Source organism: Amblyomma americanum, chromosome 8 (genome assembly GCF_052857255.1).
Source record: "Amblyomma americanum isolate KBUSLIRL-KWMA chromosome 8, ASM5285725v1, whole genome shotgun sequence".
In the NCBI taxonomy this organism is placed as follows: domain Eukaryota; kingdom Metazoa; phylum Arthropoda; class Arachnida; order Ixodida; family Ixodidae; genus Amblyomma; species Amblyomma americanum.
In genome coordinates this window covers 77,671,142-77,689,445 of record NC_135504.1, presented here as the reverse complement: position 1 = coordinate 77,689,445, position 18,304 = coordinate 77,671,142, and the positions used below count along the sequence as shown (strand labels likewise).

The following is an 18,304-nucleotide window of genomic DNA, read 5'->3' as shown; positions in this document are numbered from 1 at the left end:
TAGTCCTGTTCCACTAGTAGCACATCTGGGTTGTGAAAACTGCATGGCTTCAGTGGCTTAGAACGACTGCCAAGGAATGCCCTCGTGGCTCTCATAAGTAAATCGAACTTATTCTTTCTCTTAACATTTTTGAAGTGGCTTCCCTTAACGATGGCTGCTTTATGAGAAGCAAAGCCAAAAGGAGGGACAGTGGCCACCAATTGCGTGTATATGTTGCCGTGAAGTCTTGGTCCCCCGCCTTGCACCTGATTGAGTGGCATCGCAGCCGGACTGTCACATGCAACGCGATTTACTGCAACGTCCCGAGTACTGTCCAAAGCACTGCTGTGGTTTAAGGGCGGACACTGAAGGGCGTTTGGCGCTTCTCTCTCCGTTGTACGCAAATATAGACAGAGCTGATAGAAGCTAATTCGTGCGCAAGATTCCTTGAAGCCGAATGGTCAAAACGGGTCATTTTTCGTCGCGCGCAAACGGCCTGCGTCGAGTTCAGAATATGGCATGACCGCAGTTGGCAATCATGAGTGGCAATAACAGGCACAGACTCTCCAACCAGTCTCCCAGGTATCCTTTATCATACCGGAAAGACCTCGTCCATGTGATCATGCTTTTTTTTACCACTGCTTGAGAAAGGACTATTTTGCATCTATCACGTTTGGGATGTCCATAGTATATAGATGACCGGAAGCTTTAATGAACTTGGTCGCAGTGCAAGAATATCATGAACAGTGGATGAGATAAGCAGTACCTGGTTGAATTAACAATAGTAAGCCGGAAGCATGGCGCACATTTAAAGCACACAACAGGGTAAGCACAGAAAAAGGCGGTCTGTTACGGGAAATGAATTATGTCGGCGACTGCTTTCCAGGGCAAAAATTCTGGCCAAATTCTTGTTCTCTTTCCTCAGCGAAGAATTCCAAGAATTCTTAGAAAATGTAGTGCCAAGTTAACTCGCCTTCTGCCAAAGAATGTAGCCGCAGCAAGAATATCTTCGTTAGATGCTACGTACTGTACATGAATGCATTCAACTGCTCCAAGCCCTAAAGGATGTCTCAACTAGCATCCGTACTGCCCGTAGAGTCGCTGTGTTCCGCTATAAACTTTTCCGCTATAAACTGTTGCTTCATTCCTGCTTTTGTCATTGGTTAGCTCGGACACCCTTCCTAGACCTACTTGGGAGGGATAAAGTACCCGACCAGAAATGGAATAGTTACTGCGCACGATTCTACGTTGCACTATTGCACAGTCGTGGGTGAGCTGTCTACCAGTTGACCTCTGAAACGAATTTGACTGCATATCTAGAAACTAGCGACGCGCGGGCCTCCATACCGATTATCCACGCGACATATTATCATAAAAGGCTGCACTATTCATTTTAGTATATTTTAAAAACTAAAAGACGACGTTCCACTCAAGTTTGACTAACGATGAATACAATTTGTCAGCGTTTTCTTCAAGATGTCACCCTGAATCTGTCTTGTCACGTTTGCAGGGCTGGCGCTTCTCGACAACTGGCACCAGTAGCACTGTGGCGTCCCGGTTTTCAACGCCGCAGTATGTCGTGGGTGAGTTATGGCTTTGTTGTGTGGTGCCCTGGTCGAATGCGTAGAAATTTCAGGCTTTCCAATTAAGCACTGCAGGGCTTCAACTGTGCGCATCTGAGGAATTACTGACGTAGTTTGCTCCAGTGTTTACACGAAACTGCACTCTGTACTTTCTCTGAACGCAGACATCGCGAAGAAATAAGCAGAAGCAAATAGCCGCCATGGTGTGTTTTCCTCGCTGCATTTACTTAGGACGGCGTTGAGGACTACATTAATGGGTCACCGCAGGAAGCCGCCAATCTACGATCACTAGCTGTCATTGTGATTTTTTCTATTGCATAAAAGAAAGCGATTGCAATCGAACACGTTGAACAAGTATGTGACCGGTGCAGTGTTACCTTACACGCTTGCACTGACATTGGCCAGTCGTGTACATTTTAATACAAGTGCGTGCAGAACTCTGGCGAAGATGAGTGCATAGCTCCAGTGGTCCGCAGAATAACGACGCACTAATGCACGCAGTGTGCCGTAAATAGAACTTTGTAGCATTGCTTTGCTCAGCCCTTATAGCCCCATTCTTCATCCCTACCGTACCTTCAAGGTTCAAGTGTGCACCCTCAGTGCGAGGCTTACCCCCTCTATTAAGCTCTCCCTCCTTTGAAGCATTCGTCAGCTGGAATGCCGTGCGGGTTGTGTATCCGCTAAGCGACAGCAAACTGATGTTGAAGGGACGTTTTCTGCACTTGAAAGGGCGGCCTCTGTGTCATTTTTGAAAAGCAGTAAAAATTTGCTAAAACTCTGATGAAGGAAGCATCCACGCTAAGAAATTAATTTAGGCTTTTCCCGTGTTTGTGGATGCTTGGACGGGCTTACAAGTTGTCTCTACGCAACGTACCACTTCGGACCATGTCTGCAGCATGATCTCAAGGAAGTCTACTACCGGCCGAAGCATGTCAGTCAACGCTATTTAAATCAAACCATTGTACCTTTGACCTGGGGCGATGGAGTACCGGTCAGCTCTTGCGGACTTCACTGTATTCGGGTGCAGGTCGACCACAATACAGCAAGTGCTTCTCAAAGTAAGCTTCGCCAGCTTATGGCGCGTACACGTCATGATGTCACCTGATAGTCTAGCGTCGCTGAGGGAATGCCACATGCAATGTGATTGATTGCAACGTCACAACAAAAGTCTGAGGCCGCCTTCGTAGTTTTGTATTGTGACCCCTTACTTGGGCTCTCACTCTCGGGTATGCAGCCTACTTTTCCGCTCTTAACTTCAGGTGCTACCCCGTCTAAATATAGGCATCAGCCCAGCAATTCTGTGAGCTGCGTTTTCCAATACACCCTTATTTATCTGATTGATTCAGTACATGCATAATGAAGTGGGTGGTATCCAGACTGCTTGTGGGTGGGTCTGCAGTCCAGGTACCCGGAGGCTTCTGTCGACCTTCTGGCGATGACAAGAAGCGCTGCCTGGTCACGGAGGCTTGCGCGGGTTAAACTCTTCAATGGAAAGGCGGTTAGTTCTGTTGTGCGCTCTTTTATTTTTGACCTAGGGCCTTGACATTTAGAGGGACAGTAGAGATGTTAACGGGCATGTGTATGGCACGCTGGCAGTGCACATTAGGGGTATGTCGATTTTCATCTTCCTACCTGCTGTAGAACCTATTTTTCTCGAGGCCTCATTCATCTTCTCCTTTAAAGGACGTCTCAGGTTGCCGGCAAGAATGCAAAAATTGCGATATTGAATAATTGAACTTTCATAAAAGAAATAAGACTGGAATGCACGGCAGCATGAAAAAATACGGTGGCCGATGAAAATAATTGTACGGCGGCTTCCTGCAGAAGAACCTTTTACCATTCCTAATGGTTTCGTTAGTGAGCGACAAACTTCGCCAAAGGATGCCGTTTTGTTTTCTATTACCAAATTTAGACGAGGAGGAAAAGAATTCCAGGCTACGAGAATACATGGTTAATATATCAGCGCGAAAGACAGGGACATGAAAGCAGAAAAAACAAGCGCTGACTCGCAATTGCAGTTTATTGAAGTGAACCGGGCAGTTAACAGCAGTGTATTTTGTGCTGCTAGATTCACCATGACGCTATACCACCTTGCCCAAGTTTCGATTCTTCTGCGGGAATACATTTTTCGGCTCATCAATATTCCATACTTCTAGGCTGTCGATAAGATGAGACATTGGAAACACGGATAAGGTCGATAGACGAAATGCTCCAATGCTGCAACCGTAGGCACGCCACTGTAGCTAGTGCCTTTCTCGCGTGTATGTAGTCTGTCCGGGGGATCTGGTTTACGTATTGTAAACCTGCTTCGTAACATGTTCCACAATATGCGGCACCCCGCAGGACTTGGCCAGAGAGAGGCCGGTCCTTCGTTGTCATGGGGACAACATTCAGCGGACAGGATGTCGTTGCTGACCGGCTGTGTCATGGTGGACTGGTCTCGATCGCTAGGATGCACCTTGCTGCCGAGCTAACGTGTGGTCCCAGTGGTGATGTGCTGCGGCGCCCAGCTCGAATAACATGTCCAGCTGGACCTTCTCTGCGGAGCTTTGGCAGCTGCGAAAACAGCTTTTGGTAAGTACGTAGCTCGCTGTAGACCATCATATTTGAACACACATGGGGAATCCTTCAATCCACTGAATGTGCGTATTGTTTATTGTGACAGTGCTTCGCGTCACACTAAAACAAGTAAAGAGGAGATGGAGAAAGAGTCCTAGAGATTCTGTTCATGGTTACATAGCTGTGGCATGAGCTATGTGAACCGCGTGAAAAAGGGAACCGTTATTGCGGACAGAAGTCAGCGGATATCAGCCACTATACGATGGCTGATGGTTACGATGCTTGGCTGCTGACCCCATTTCAATGAATATGAAATGTAGAGGCACGTGTACTGTCCAAGTCTGCGCACGTTAATTAACTCCAGGTGCCTGAAATTATCTGGAACCCTCCCCTACGGCGTCCGGGATATCCTTAGTCGCCTTAGGACGACTCCCCGCATTTCAAATTCAAGGTAGGTATATTTATTGCCGACTGCATGGTAAATTTTACAATGCTAAGGAAATGGTCTGATCTTTGATACAATGCTATTTGGCATGGTAAATTTACAGCCCGAGAACTCCCCCTTACACTAGACGTGGCACCAGAGAAAGAACACCACTATTTACGATTATAATCTTTTTTAGCAGGCTGTTAAAAATTCTTATCCTTTCTTTTCGAAATAACCACGGCAATCAGACATCTCGCCATCTCTCTTTTTAAAGTTGTTTTTTGAGGTGCCAGTATGGAGCACACGAAAAAGTTATCGGATCGGATGGGAAAAACACTGGTTGAGCTCTAGAAAAGAGATCTTCGCGGCTTCAGATGGAGTCTTCCATCTTCCGATGACGTCTTCCGTCTTCATTCACGGGGTTGGTGCCCTAGTCCAAGGCTCCACTGAGTATGGCCATCTCGCGAGCTCGCTCTACTAGGCACCTTTGGCCTTTCAAGCTTATGCTGGAAACATACTCTCCCGCTGTTCCGCACTCGGGTTTTTCATTCTATAGATAGATGAGGGCCCAATATTTTGACAGGCCCATGATATGTGGTATAAATCAGGTTTCTCTCCGCACAATGGGCACCTAGCCTCATACTGCATAGGGAACATGTTATTAAGAAGGTTTACATTTGAGAAAGCACCCGTCTGGAGCTGTCGCCATGCAACAGCATGCTCTCTGCTGAAATATTGATGTGGTGGTAAATATTTCAGTCTGACCCCTTCATAATAATTTAGGATATCTGAGTAGCCCATAGGCCATGAAAAAATTATCGAAAAACTTCGAAAAGATGCAATGATTCGTGCGGTGTTTGTATGATTTAACATGCCACTCTTTTGTGAATACAAGTAGATGTGTAACACGCAAGAAGGTCTTTCTCCAGGTAAAAATGCTTTTGAATCAATGAAATTCAAAGTAGCTCCCCGATGGCTTGAGGAGAAGTCCCGGCGTTCTCTCCTTGAGGTATTGCCGGGCTTCTGCTCACTAGGATGTGTGCCATATATCTTCCATCGACATAGGAATCTGGAGATGCGGCTATAGCGTGGTGCGTAGCTCGCTGTAGACCATCATATTTGAACGCGCATGCGGAATCCTTCAATCCACTGAAGGTGTTTAGTGTTTATTGTGACAATGCTTCATGTCACACTAAAACGAGTAAAGAGGAGATGGGAAAAGAGTTCAGGTACTAGGCGTTTCAACAAACACTTTCAAAATTTTTTAAAAAGGTTTTTGGGGTAAAAATGTCAAGTGTGGCGTAGTGTTACCATTGCTGACGGACACCAGAAAATTGTTGGATAGTCTCATGTAGTAAGCCGGCTAAGGAATTTTTAATAATTAGCTTTTTAACTAGCAGACTTATTCGTCAAGCTGCAATTAGAGATTTGTGGCCGGTCGTTAGTAATAAGCATATAAGATTTTAGAAGTTCTAAAATGCGATTACCCTCACCGCTGTGGCTCGACAAAATTTTGCCTGCATCGTGCCAAAATACGTACGCTTTCGAAAGCATGCAGACACAGCAAGCCGTCCACTGCACGTAACTAGTAAAAAAAACCCAATTTTGTCCAGCCACAGCGCTAAAGGTAATGGCGTTTTCAAAATTCTAAAAATGATATTGCTATTACTAACGGCTGGCTAGAAATCTGCAATTGCTACTTCGCGCCCAACTCTCCTGGTTAAGCAATTATTATATTTAAACACTTAATATATAATAATTAACCAGCTTACTACTTAAAACAAAAATGATATTGCCATTACTAACGGCTGATGATTCACCGGTTTTCTGGCGTCTGCCAACACTGGTAATACTATGCCACAAAAGCAAAATTTTTATCCCAAAAACTCCCCTTTTTGAAAAATTTTGACGCTGAAACATCCGGTGTATGGCTTCATGCTTTGTCTTCGCAGGAAGCCACCCGTGCTTCGGATGTGGAGCGTGTCCGATATCAGCTGGGCATTTGGATGCTTGGTCACCTTGTGCACCCTGAGCTTGTGGAGCTGGTGCGCCCCGTCTGCTGGCTGTAACACGGTCAGAGTGGCGCGGGCATGCTGTACTACAGTGGGTCTATTTCTATCTGGGGTTCCTGCAGGAGTGATCTGTCGGTAGGATTTGGGTTGAGGCATTGAATTTTAATCGTGTAACTGTGGAACACCCTGTCGGCTAGGCGTGTGTAACACGCAGGTAAACTGATGCACGGACGCTGCTATGTCCTTTCTCAATCCTAAATTAGCCCTCTCTCGATTTACACCTGCAATATTGGGCAGGTGGTAACCTGCCCACCAAGCTACCGAACTTTGCATATTACTTCGGATACAACGAACCTTATTTTGCTACTTCGCAGATTATGACAACTCTCATGATGTAACTACTTGATTGCATGACCACTCAGATATATAACCAAGCGTAAGTTTGACTCATCTGTGCGGTTTTGACATGTAATGAACTGAGTGTGTTGACCTAGAATATAATTGATCCGCCGCTGTGGATTAGTGGTGAGGGCGCTCTGCTACTGATCCGGAGTTCCCGTGTTCGAACTCAACCGCGGCGCCTGCGTTTTTATGGAGGCAAAACGCTAAGGCGCTCGTGCGTTGTGCAATGTCAGTGCACGTTAAAGACCGCCAGGTGGTCGAAATTATTCCTGAGCCCTCCACTACGGCACCTCTTTCTTCCTGTCTACTTTCATTGCCTCCTTTATCCCTTCCCTTACGGCGCGGTTCGGTGTCCAACGATATATTAGACAGATGCTCCGCCATTTCCTTTCCCCCAAAACCAATTATTATCATTATAATCATCATCATCATTATTATTAGTAGTAGTAGTAGTAGTAGTAGGACCTAGGATATAACGATGCTATTATCATGAAGGGCTAGATTATATTTGAGTACACCGTATAATCTATAATACGTTCCTCTCAAGTTTGTGTTGTGATGAAAACAATTTTTCAGCGCTTCCTTCATGACGTCACCATGAAGCGGTCTCGTCATCTCTGCAGGAATGGCGCTTCTTGACAAATGGTACCTCGCCACCAGCCCCGAGGAGTCCCGGTTTTCAACGTCGCAGTGTAAATGTCATGGGTGAGTTTATGGTTTGTTGTGCGGTGGCTTGGTCGAACGCACAGAAATTTCAGGCACAGCTTCAATTGTGCACACCTGATGAATAATCGGCGTAGTTTGTTTTGTTGTTTACTCGAAGCCGTACTCTATACAGTCTCTGAACATTGGCGTCGCAAAGAAATAAGCAGAAGCAAATAGGCCCAAATAGGTGCAGCAGTTTGTTTTGCTTGCAGAGTTCACTTGGACCGCATTGAGCGCTTTATTGCTGGGTAACAGCCAGATGCTGTGAATCTACGGTCACTACTTGTCATTCTGATTATTTTTCCCTTGCATAAAACCTTTGTTGCAATGGAACACGTGGAACAAGTAGGTGAACGGTACTGTGTGACCTTACACGCTTGCAGTGGCTTAGGCCAGATGTGTACATTTTCCTACAAGAGCGTTGCTGAGTTCTGGCGATGGTGAATGATTATTAGCTGCAGTGGTCCGTAGAATTACACTGCACTAATGCACGCAGTCTGCCGCGGATAGAACGCGTTCATGCTGTTTTACGCAGCCATTAGAACCCTATTCTTCATCCGTACAATCCCGTCAAGTTTCAAGTGTGCACCCCGAGTGCGAGAGTTACTCACCCTTTTCTTCTCTCGTGAAGCTCTACCACCATTCATGTGTTGGTCAGCTGGAATGCCTTGCTGGTACTGTGTCCGCTAAGCCAAAACAAATTGATGTAGAAGGGAAGTTTTATACACTTCAGAAGGCAGCCTGGGTGTCATTTTTTTAGAGCAGTATAAAATAATTATAATTAAGGAAACACCGACGATATGAAATAGAATTTAGGCCTTCTTCGTGTTTCTGGCCGCTAGCACGAGCCGATTTGTTGTACCGCTTCCTAAGCGACATTCCGCTTATAACAGTCTCTGCAACATTATCTCAATGAAGTCCACCAGCGGCTAAGCATGTCAGCCAACGCTGTTAGAATGAAGCGCTTCTACCTTTTATCTGCAGCGATGCAGTACAGACCAGATGTTCCGGACTTCACCGTATTCGGATACAGCTCAAAAACAAAATGGCAAATGTCCGTTACACCAAGCTCGGCCACCAAAGGCGTGTACATGTCGCCGTGATGTCCTGGTCTACCGCCTTGCAACTGATTGAGTGGCATCGCAGCCGGACTGCTACATGCATTGCGATTTACTGCAACGTCAGGAGTACAGACCGAAGCACTCCTGTGGTTTAAGGCCGGACACAGAAGAGCGTTTGACGCTTCTGTCTTGTGTTGTACGCAACTATACCAAGCTTATGGAAGCTAATTCTTGCGCAAGACTGCTTGAAGCTGATCGGTCGAAGCGGGTCATTTTTCGTCGCCCGCAAACGGCCTGCGTCGAGTTCTGAATATGGCATGACCGCAGTTGGCGACCATGAGTGGCAATAACAGGCCCAGATTCCTCAACCAGTCTCCCAGGTATCCTTTGTCATACCGGAAATACCTCGTCCATGTGATCATGCTGCTTTCTTTACCACTGCTTGAGAAAGGGCTATTCCGCATCTATCACGTTTCGGACGCCATAGTATATGCATGACCGGAGGCCTTAATCAACTCGGTCGCAGTGTGAAAATATCATGTAGAACAGTGGATGAGATAAGCAGTATCTGAGTGAATTGACGATGGTAAGCCGGAAACATAGTGCACATTTTAAGCACACAACAGGCTAAGCACAGTAAGAGGTGATCTTTTACGGGAAAAGAGTTATATCGACGCCTTCTTTCGAGGGCAAAAATTCTGCCCAAATTGTGGTCCTGATTCCTCAGCGAAGAATTCTAAGAATTGTTGAAAAATGTAGTGCCAAGTTAACTCGCCTTCTGCCAAAGAATGTAGCCGCAGCAAGAATATCTTTGTTAGATGCTACGTACCGTACATGAATGCAATAAACTGCTCCCAGCCCTAAAGGATTTCTCAACAAGCAGCCGTACTGCCCGTAGAGTCGCTGTGTTCCGCTAAAAATTTTACACTGTTGCTTCATTCCTGCCTTTGTCAATGGTTAGCTCAGACACCCTTCCTAGACCTACTTGGGAAGTACCCGACCAGAAATGGAATTGTTACAGCGCACGATTCGCCGTTGCACAATTACACAATCATGGGTGAGCTCTGTCCACCAGTTGACCTCTAAAATGAATTTGACTGCATATCTAGAAACTAGAAACTCGTGGGCCTCCATACAGAATATCCACGCGATATATTATCATAAAAGGCTACACTATATATTTTAGTATATTTTAAAAACTGGAAGTCGTTCCACTCAAGATTGAGTCGTGATGAAAACATTTTATCAGCGTTTCCTTCACGATGTCACCCTGAATCTATCTTGTCACTTCTGCAGGGCTGGCGCTTCTCGACAACTGGCACCAGTAGCACTGTGGCGTCCCAGTTTTCAACGCCGCAGAAGGTCATGGGTGAGTTATGACTGTGTTGTGTGGTGCCTTGGTCAAACGGGTAGAAATTTCAGGCCTTCCAATTAACCAACGCAGGGCTTCGACTGTGCACATCTGATTAATGACTAACCTAGTTTGCTCCAGTGTTTACACGAAGCTTCACTCTCTACTTTCTCTGAATGCAGGCATCGCGAAGAAATAAGCCGAAGCAAATTGGCGCCATGGTGTGTTTTAGTCGCTGCATTTACTTAGGACCACGTTGAGGACTACATTAATGGGTCACCGCAGGAAGCCGCCAATCTACGATCACCACCTGTCATTGTGATTTTTTTCCATTGCATAAAAGAAACTGATTGCAATCGAACATGTTGAACAAGTATGTGACCGGTGCAGTGTCACCTTACACGCTTGCCCTGACATTGGCCAGCCGTGTACATTTTAATACAAGTGCGTGCAGAACTCTGGCGAAGATGAGTGCATAGCTCCAGTGGTCCGCAGAATAACGACGCACTAATGCACGCAGTGTGCCGTAAATAGAACGTTGTAGAATTGCTTTGCTCAGCCCTTATCACCCCATTCTTAATCCCTACCGTCCCGTCAAGGTTCAAACGTGCACCCTGAGTGCGAGAGTTATTCCGTCTATTAAGCTCGCTATGGCGCCCGTGTGCTATGCGATGTCAGTGCACGTTAAAGATCCCCAAGTGGTCAAAATTATTCCGGAGCCGTCCACTACGGACCTATTTGTTCCTCTCTTCTTTCACTCCCTCCTTTATTCCTTCCCTTACGGCACGGTTCAGGTGTCCAACGATATATGAGACAGATACTGCGCCATTTCCTTTCCACCAAAAACCAATTGTTATTATTATTATTATTATTATTAAGCTCTCCCTCCATTGAAGCTTTAGTCAGCTGGAACACCGTGCGCGTTGTGTATCCGCTAATAGAAAACAAACTGATGTTGAAGAGACGTTTTCTGCGCTTGAAAGGGCGGCCTCTGTGCCATTTTTGAAAAGCAGTAAAAATTAGCTAAAACTTTTATGAAGGAAGCATCCACACTGTGAAATTAATTTAGGCTTTTCTTGCATTTGTGGATGCTTGCACGGGCCTAAACATTGTCTCTACGCAACATACCGCTTCGGACCATGTCTGCAACATAATCTCAAGGAAGTCTACTTCCGGCCTGCGCATGTCAGCCAACGCTGTTTAAATCAAACTCTTGCACCTTTGATCTGGGGCGATGCAGTACCAGTCAGCTCTTGCGGACTTCACTGTATTCGGGTACAGGTCGACCACAACACGGCAAGTGCCTCTCATAGTAAGCTCGGCCAGCAATGGCGCGTACATGTGATGATGTCACCTGGTAGTCTAGAATCACTGAGGGAATGCCACATGCAAAGTGATTGATTACCACGTCACAACAAAAGTCTGAGGCCGCCTACGTAGTTTTGTATGGCGACCCCTTACTCTGGCTCTCTCTGTCGGGTTTTCAGATTACTTTTCTTAGCTGAACTTCAGGAGCTACGCCGTGTACAATATAGGCATCGGCCCAGCAATTAATTGCGCTGCGTTTTCCAATACACCCATATTTATCTGATTGATTCCGTACACGTCTATTGAGGAGGGTGGTATCTAGGCTGCTTGTGGGTGGGTCTGCAGTCCAGGTACCCGGAGGATTCTGCCGACCTACTGGCGACGACAAGAAGCGCTTCCTTGTCGCCGAGGATTGTGCGGGTTTTGACTCTTCAATAAAAAGACGGTTAATTCCGGTGTGCGGTCTTTTATTCTTGTACTAGGGCCTTGACATTTAGAGGCACTGTAGAGATGTAAACGTGCATGTCCACTGCACGATGGGAGTGCACATTTGGGGTGTGTCGATTTTCATCTTCAAACCTGCTGTAGAACCTATTTTTCTCTAGACCTCATTCATCTTCTCCTTTAAAGGACGTCTCAGGTTGCCAGCAAGAATGCATAAATTCCGATATTGGATACTTGAACTTTCATGAAAGAAATAAGAGCGGAATGCACGGCACATTGAAAAAACACGGTGGTCGATGAAAATAATTTTAGGGCGGCTTCCTGCAGAAGAACCGTTTACCATTCCTAATGGTTTCGTTAGTGAGCAAAAAACTTTGCCAAAGAATGCCGTTTTGTTTTCTATTACCAAATTTCGACGAGGAGGAAAGGAATTTTAGCCCACGAGAATACTTGGTGAATATATCAGTGCCCAAGTTTCTGTCCTCTTGCAGGAATACATGTCTCACCTCATCAATGTTTCTTATTTCTAGGCTGTATATAAAATGAGACATCGGAAACACGGATGAGGTCGACAGACGAAATGTTCCAATGATGCAACCGTTCGCACGCCATTTTTGCTAGTGCCTTTCTCGCGTGTATGTAGTCTGTCCCGGAGATCTGGTGTGCTTAATGTAAACCTGCTTCGTAACATGTTGCACAATATGCGGCACCCCGCAGGACTTGACCAGAGAGAGGCCGGTCCTTCGTTGTCATGGTGACAACAGACAGCGAACAGGATATTGCTGCTGCGCCGCTGCGTCGTGGTGGGCCGATCTCGATCGCTAGGGCCCTCCTTTGGCGCCGAGCTAACGTGTGGTCCCAGTGGTGACGTGCTGCGGCGCAAAGCTCGAATAACGTCTCCAGCTGGACCTTATCTGGGGAGCTCTGCCAGCTGCAGAAACAGTTTTTGGTAAGTACGTAGCTCGCTCTAGACCATCATATTTAAACGCGCATGCGGAATCCTTCAATCCACTGAAGGTGTTTAGTGTTTGTTGTGACAGTGCTGCGCATTACACTTAAACAAGTAAAGAGGAGATGGAAAAAGAGTTCTAGCGATTCTGTTTAAGGTTACATAGCTGTGGCATGAGCTGCACGCATTGAAAAGGGAATAGTTATTGCGGACAGAAGTCAGCGGATATCAGCCACTATACGATGGCTGATGGTTACAATGCTTGGCTGATGACTCCGAAAGGTGTAGTTTCGATCCCGGCCACGGCAGTCGCATTACGATGAAGATTAAATCGAGAGGAATGTGTACTGTCTAAGTCGGTGGACGTTAATCAACCCCAGGTGACTGATATTATTTGGAACCCTCCCCTACGGCGTCCGGAATATCCTGTGTCGCCTCATGTCGACTTTCCGCGTTTCGAATTCAAGGTAGATATATTTACTACTGACTGCATGGTAATTTTTCAATTTCAAGGAAATTATCTGATGTTTGATACAATGCTATGTGGCATGGTAAATTTGCAGCCAGAGAACTCCCCCTTACACTAGACGAGGTGCCAGGGAAAGAACACCACTATTTACGGTTATAATCTTTTTGGCACTGCGTTAAGAATTCTTATCTTGTTTTAAAATAACCGTGGCAATCATGCATCTGGCCATCTCTCTTTTTAAAGTTGTTTTTTTGAGGTGGCAATGCGGAGCACGGGAAATAGTTATAGAAAAATTTGGGAAAGGTACAACGATTCGTGTGGTGTTCATTTGCTTTAACATGCCAGTCTTTTGTGAATACAAGTAGATGCGTATCACGCAAGAGAGTCTTTTTAAAATTCTGTTCTTTAGGTAAAAATGCTTTTGAATCTATGTAATTCAAAGTAGCTCCCCGATGACGTGACGATAAGTGCCTACGTTCGCTCCTTGAGATATTGCCGGGATTCTTCTGCTCACTAGGATGTGTGCCAAGTATCTTCGATCGTCTTAGGAATCTGGAGATATGCGTATAGCGTGGTACACCAGAAGGTACCAGGTTTTTCAACGAACATTTTCAAAAATTTCCCAAAATAGGTTTTTTGGTGTAATAAATCTTCTGTGGCGTAGTGTATAAGCTTACGTAGTAAGCTCGTTGAGGAATTTTTTATAATTAGCTTTTTAACTAGCAGACATAGGCGTCAAGCTGCAATTACAGATTTGTAGCCGGTCGTTAATAATAGCCATATCAGTTTTTAGAAGTTCTAAAACGCGATTACCTTCGCCGCTGTCCCTCGACAAATTTTGGCTGCACCTTGCCAAAATACGTACGCTTTCGAAAGCATGCAGGCACAGGAACCCGTCCAGTGCACGTAACTAGTCAAAAAAAGCCCAATTTTGTTGAGTCACAGCGCGAAGGGTAATCGCGCTTTCAAAATTCCAAAAATGATATTGCTATTACTAATGGCTGGCTAGAAATCTACAATTGCTACTTGGCGCCTAACTCTCCTGGCTAAACAATTATTATATTTAAACAGTTAATAGATATTAATTAACCTGCTTACTACTTAAGACAAAAATTATATTGCTATCACTAACGGCTGGCTAGAAATCTGCAATTGCTACATGGCACCTAACTGTTCCAGTTAAACAATTATTATAATTAAACAGTTAATAGATATTAACGAACCAGTTCACTTCTTAAGACGATTCACCAGTTTTCTGGCGTCCACCAACACTGGTAATACTATGCCACAAAAGCCATATTTTTATCCCAAAAAGCCTCTTACTGAAAAATTTTTGACGCTGAAACGCGCGGTATATGGCTTCGTGCTTTGTCTTCGCTGGAAGCCATCCATGCTTTGGATGTGGAGTGTGTCAGATATGAGCTGGGCATTTGGCTGCTTGGTCCCCTCGTCCACCCTGAACTTGCAGAGCTGGTGTGCCCCGTGGCTGGCTGTGTGTGGTAAGTGTGGCGCGAGCATGCTGAACTACAGTCGGGCTATTTCTCTCTGAGGTTCCTGCAGGAGTGATCTGTCGGTAGAGTTTGGGTTGAGGAATTGAATTTGCATCACGTAGCTCTGGAACACCCACGGACGCTTGTTGTGGGATTGCCCGCCACTGAAGCCAACTAGAGTTCGCCACCTGGCAGCAGCGGGTCTCCACCCAGACAACCCGTCCTCATATATCGATTGGACGCAGGGGCCATCACCGCTCCCTTCTCGCCTTCATTAGATATCCTTTCTCATTCCTGGATTGTACCTGTATCGATTTATTTCACCTGCCACGGAAGGCAGGTGGCAACCTGGCCACCAGGCTACCGAAATTTGCATACTACCTTGGATGCAAACAACCTTAGTGTGCTGCTTCGCCTGTAACGACCTCCCGGATGATATAACCACTCGGTTATATGACCACTTTGATATATAACTAAACCTAAGTATGGCCCATCCTTTGGGTTTAGACCTCGTATGGAACGATCTGAGTGTGTTGACCTAGGATATAACGATGCTATTATCATAAAGGGTTAGATAGTATTTTAGTGTAGTTTAAAAACTAAAAGACGTTTCGCTGAATTTTGAGTCGTGATGAAAACAATTGTGTGTAACTTTTGACCCCTGACCTTGACTCATCACTTTTAGTTGACCTTTGACATTGGGTGACCCTTGACTTTAAGACCATGTGATGGGGTGATGTAAAGCCACGTAATGATATCCAATGGGGGTGTCGAAAGACATGCGATACCACGTCATAGCCAAGTGGCCGTGTGGGTATATATAGAACGGCTTTCGCGAGCGTGTAGCGGAGCTGCCATAGACGATCCTCAGACACGACACTTAGCAAGCGTCCTTGCTTTTCGCTGAATTCCGGGGTTAGCTAAGTTAAGACACTGCCAATTTTTTCGTGCATTATTTGCTCACGCTAAATGCTGCCGACAACGGACGCTGACGACAACGCTGGATTTTCGGCGACACGGACACCTTAACGGCATCGCGTAAAAAGATGCACTCTCACCTATGATAGTCTGAACAAATAGACAGATGCTTCGGAACGCTTACGAGTTTAAGACTGAAAACGGCGCGAAAAGCCGGACATGATAGAGAGAAGTAACACACACAGCACCGAACATACAACTGAGTGTATTTAATGCGAAAGCGCAATCAATACAGGAAGTATACATAAAAACTAAAAGAACACCATGATATAAGATTGATACTATTGCAGGTCAATATCTAAAAAGGCTTTCTCTTTTTTCGATAAGCGAAGAGACGGCACGCTTAAGCACTTGTCGTCTCTCGTGTGGATGACGAAAGCTTCGTACAGTTCTCATTTTTGGTGGCTTGCGTACGTGCGCAACACTTTGCTTTTGTTGAACTGGGGAGTGCATTTGCACGTTGTCACATGCTTGGCGAGTGTGATTCCTCTGCCTACTCTGACATCATTAGCGTAGTCTCTTAATCTGTCATTTAAGCAGCGGCCAGTCTGGCCAACATAAGTGGCACCGCATTACAGAGGGATTTCTGCGCATGTGACAACATGCATGTGACAACATGCAAATGCACTCCCTAGTTAAAAAAAACAGTTTTGCGCACGTACGCAAACCAACTAAAACTAGAACTGTACGAAGCTTTCGTCATCCACACGAGAGGTGGATGAATTTCTTGGGTTAGTCCTAGCAGTTACTCGTCCCGGAGAAAGATGAGAGCCCACGTTCGATGTGCTTGACACTCGAACATTCAGTTCAGTACACATGAATGTCTTCCGAAGACAGTTTCAACCCCCATGCGCGCATATGTTAACCGCCCTTTTTGCCTCTACATGCAGAGGAACGATTTCTCCTACACCCTGGAACGCGGATATGGTGGAGCGTGGTGCGTGCTCTGCAAGGTGCGGCGAACAAGGCGGCTGCAGCGGTTGCCAGCTTTCAACGCCCACTGCGCCACTTCCATCACGATCAAAGTGCCGACCAGCTGGACAGCCGCAAGGCATAAGAAAAAATGCGTGTGCATCAAGAACGTTGCACTGATGAAACTACCACTTTCAGTGAGCAATAAAAAGATTGTTTTCACTGGTGCATCTCAGATTTTCGCGGGCTAACATTAACAAACGTATTCAAGAAGCGGCAGCAAAATCGCTCGTATGTCGCCTTCTAGAGGACTAAGCAGGAAACATGTTGCATATTGCAATAAAGGCGTCGCACCCTTTTAGTTGGCTTGGATAGTAATAGCCGCTATCGGTTCATGGCGGGACTAGAGTGTAGAAGGTAAGTTTCAGCATTAGAATAATCCATACCGAAGTATTGTGTGCTACAAGCACATTCTCTCCGGAAAATTACCTATATATTCAACGCTTCAACCACATCAAAAGGTTGAAGGCTGAGGCTGCACGCCCATCATTAACGAAATATGCTTTCAGAAGTAACGTTTTTTTTCCAGAGACAGCCTTATCTATAAGAGCTTAATCTTCTAGCCGGTATCGATTTAAATTGTCCTAGACAGAAAACGTGGGCTTGTAAAATTTCGCTCTTTGCGCAAAAAGGAGCGCATAAACAGAGCAGGCATCAGGGAGAAGAAAATTCAGAGTATTTAGTTACATTCTCTCATACCGTCCAATCGTTCAAAATTTGCCCACTGAGACATCTGTGGCATTGGACCAATAACCTTGAGTGGATTTTTTGCTGGCAGGATTAGTTCAAAATAGAAAAAAATTTTATGTGGGGGAGGGCGGACACTGTTAACGTAAAGTGCAGTGAGGCGAAAACCTTTAGCGCGATGTTCCGGCTTGTGTCGCTGATGTGTGGTAAAAATGCTGATAAGACTACAAAGAGCGTTTCGGCGGCATCCTTCCAGACCGACGTTCAGGAGGCGTCCGGATTGGGACGCGACGGCGTGTTGCAGCGTTGCCAACGCTGGTGTCTACGGAACGCCATCGCCCGTTCGGCGCGACGCCTTGCCTTCCCTCCTTTATCCCTTCCCTTACGGCGCGGTTCAGGTGTCCACAGATATGTGAGACCGATACTGCGCCATTTCCTCCCAGAAAGCAAGAGCCAAAAACCAGTTGGACAATTTAAGGCAAGGAAATGATTTAATAATATTAATTGGTTTTTGGGAAAGGAAATGGCGCAATATCTGTATCATATATCGGCGGACACTTGAACCGCGCCGTCAGGGAAGGGATAAAGGAGGGAGTGAAAGGAAGAAAGGTGCCGTAGTGGAGGGCTCCGGAATAATTTCGACCACCTGGGGATCTTTAACGTGCACTGACATCGCACAGCACACGGGCGCCTTAGCGTTTTGCCTCCATAAAAACGCAGCCGCTGAGGCCGGGTTCGAGCCTGGGAACTCCGGATCACTAGCCGAGCGCCTAACCACAGAGCCACCGCGGCGGGCGAAAGGAAATGACGCCTGCCTCACATTTCTCGATGGACACCCGAAACGCGCCGCAAGAGAGGTGGTGGTTACAACTTTGTTGCCACAAAATGGAAGGGATTAGATGGCGCTGGGGCGAGTCCAGGGTGGCCT

The 18,304-nt window shown here is 46.0% G+C and overlaps 1 protein-coding gene across 2 annotated transcripts in view; it reads left to right on the top strand.

Moving 5' to 3' along the window:
- The first annotated feature begins 1,225 nt into the window (after positions 1 to 1,225).
- Positions 1,226 to 18,304, top strand: part of LOC144101946 (uncharacterized) — a 156,835-nt gene continuing 139,756 nt past the window's right edge. Inside the window, exons 1-7 of one of the 2 annotated variants that reach the window (XM_077635188.1) lie at positions 1,226 to 1,562; positions 3,906 to 4,136; positions 6,501 to 6,651; positions 7,586 to 7,667; positions 10,025 to 10,097; positions 12,549 to 12,780; positions 16,608 to 16,851. In XM_077635188.1, the coding sequence (XP_077491314.1) occupies positions 3,940 to 4,136; positions 6,501 to 6,651; positions 7,586 to 7,667; positions 10,025 to 10,056 (462 nt within the window). In that variant the 5' untranslated portion in view covers positions 1,226 to 1,562; positions 3,906 to 3,939 and the 3' untranslated portion in view covers positions 10,057 to 10,097; positions 12,549 to 12,780; positions 16,608 to 16,851. Of the gene's footprint in view, positions 1,563 to 3,905; positions 4,137 to 6,500; positions 6,652 to 7,585; positions 7,668 to 10,024; positions 10,098 to 12,548; positions 12,781 to 16,607; positions 16,852 to 18,304 lie in introns of those variants that run through there. The other variant, XM_077635189.1, reaches the window with a different exon arrangement.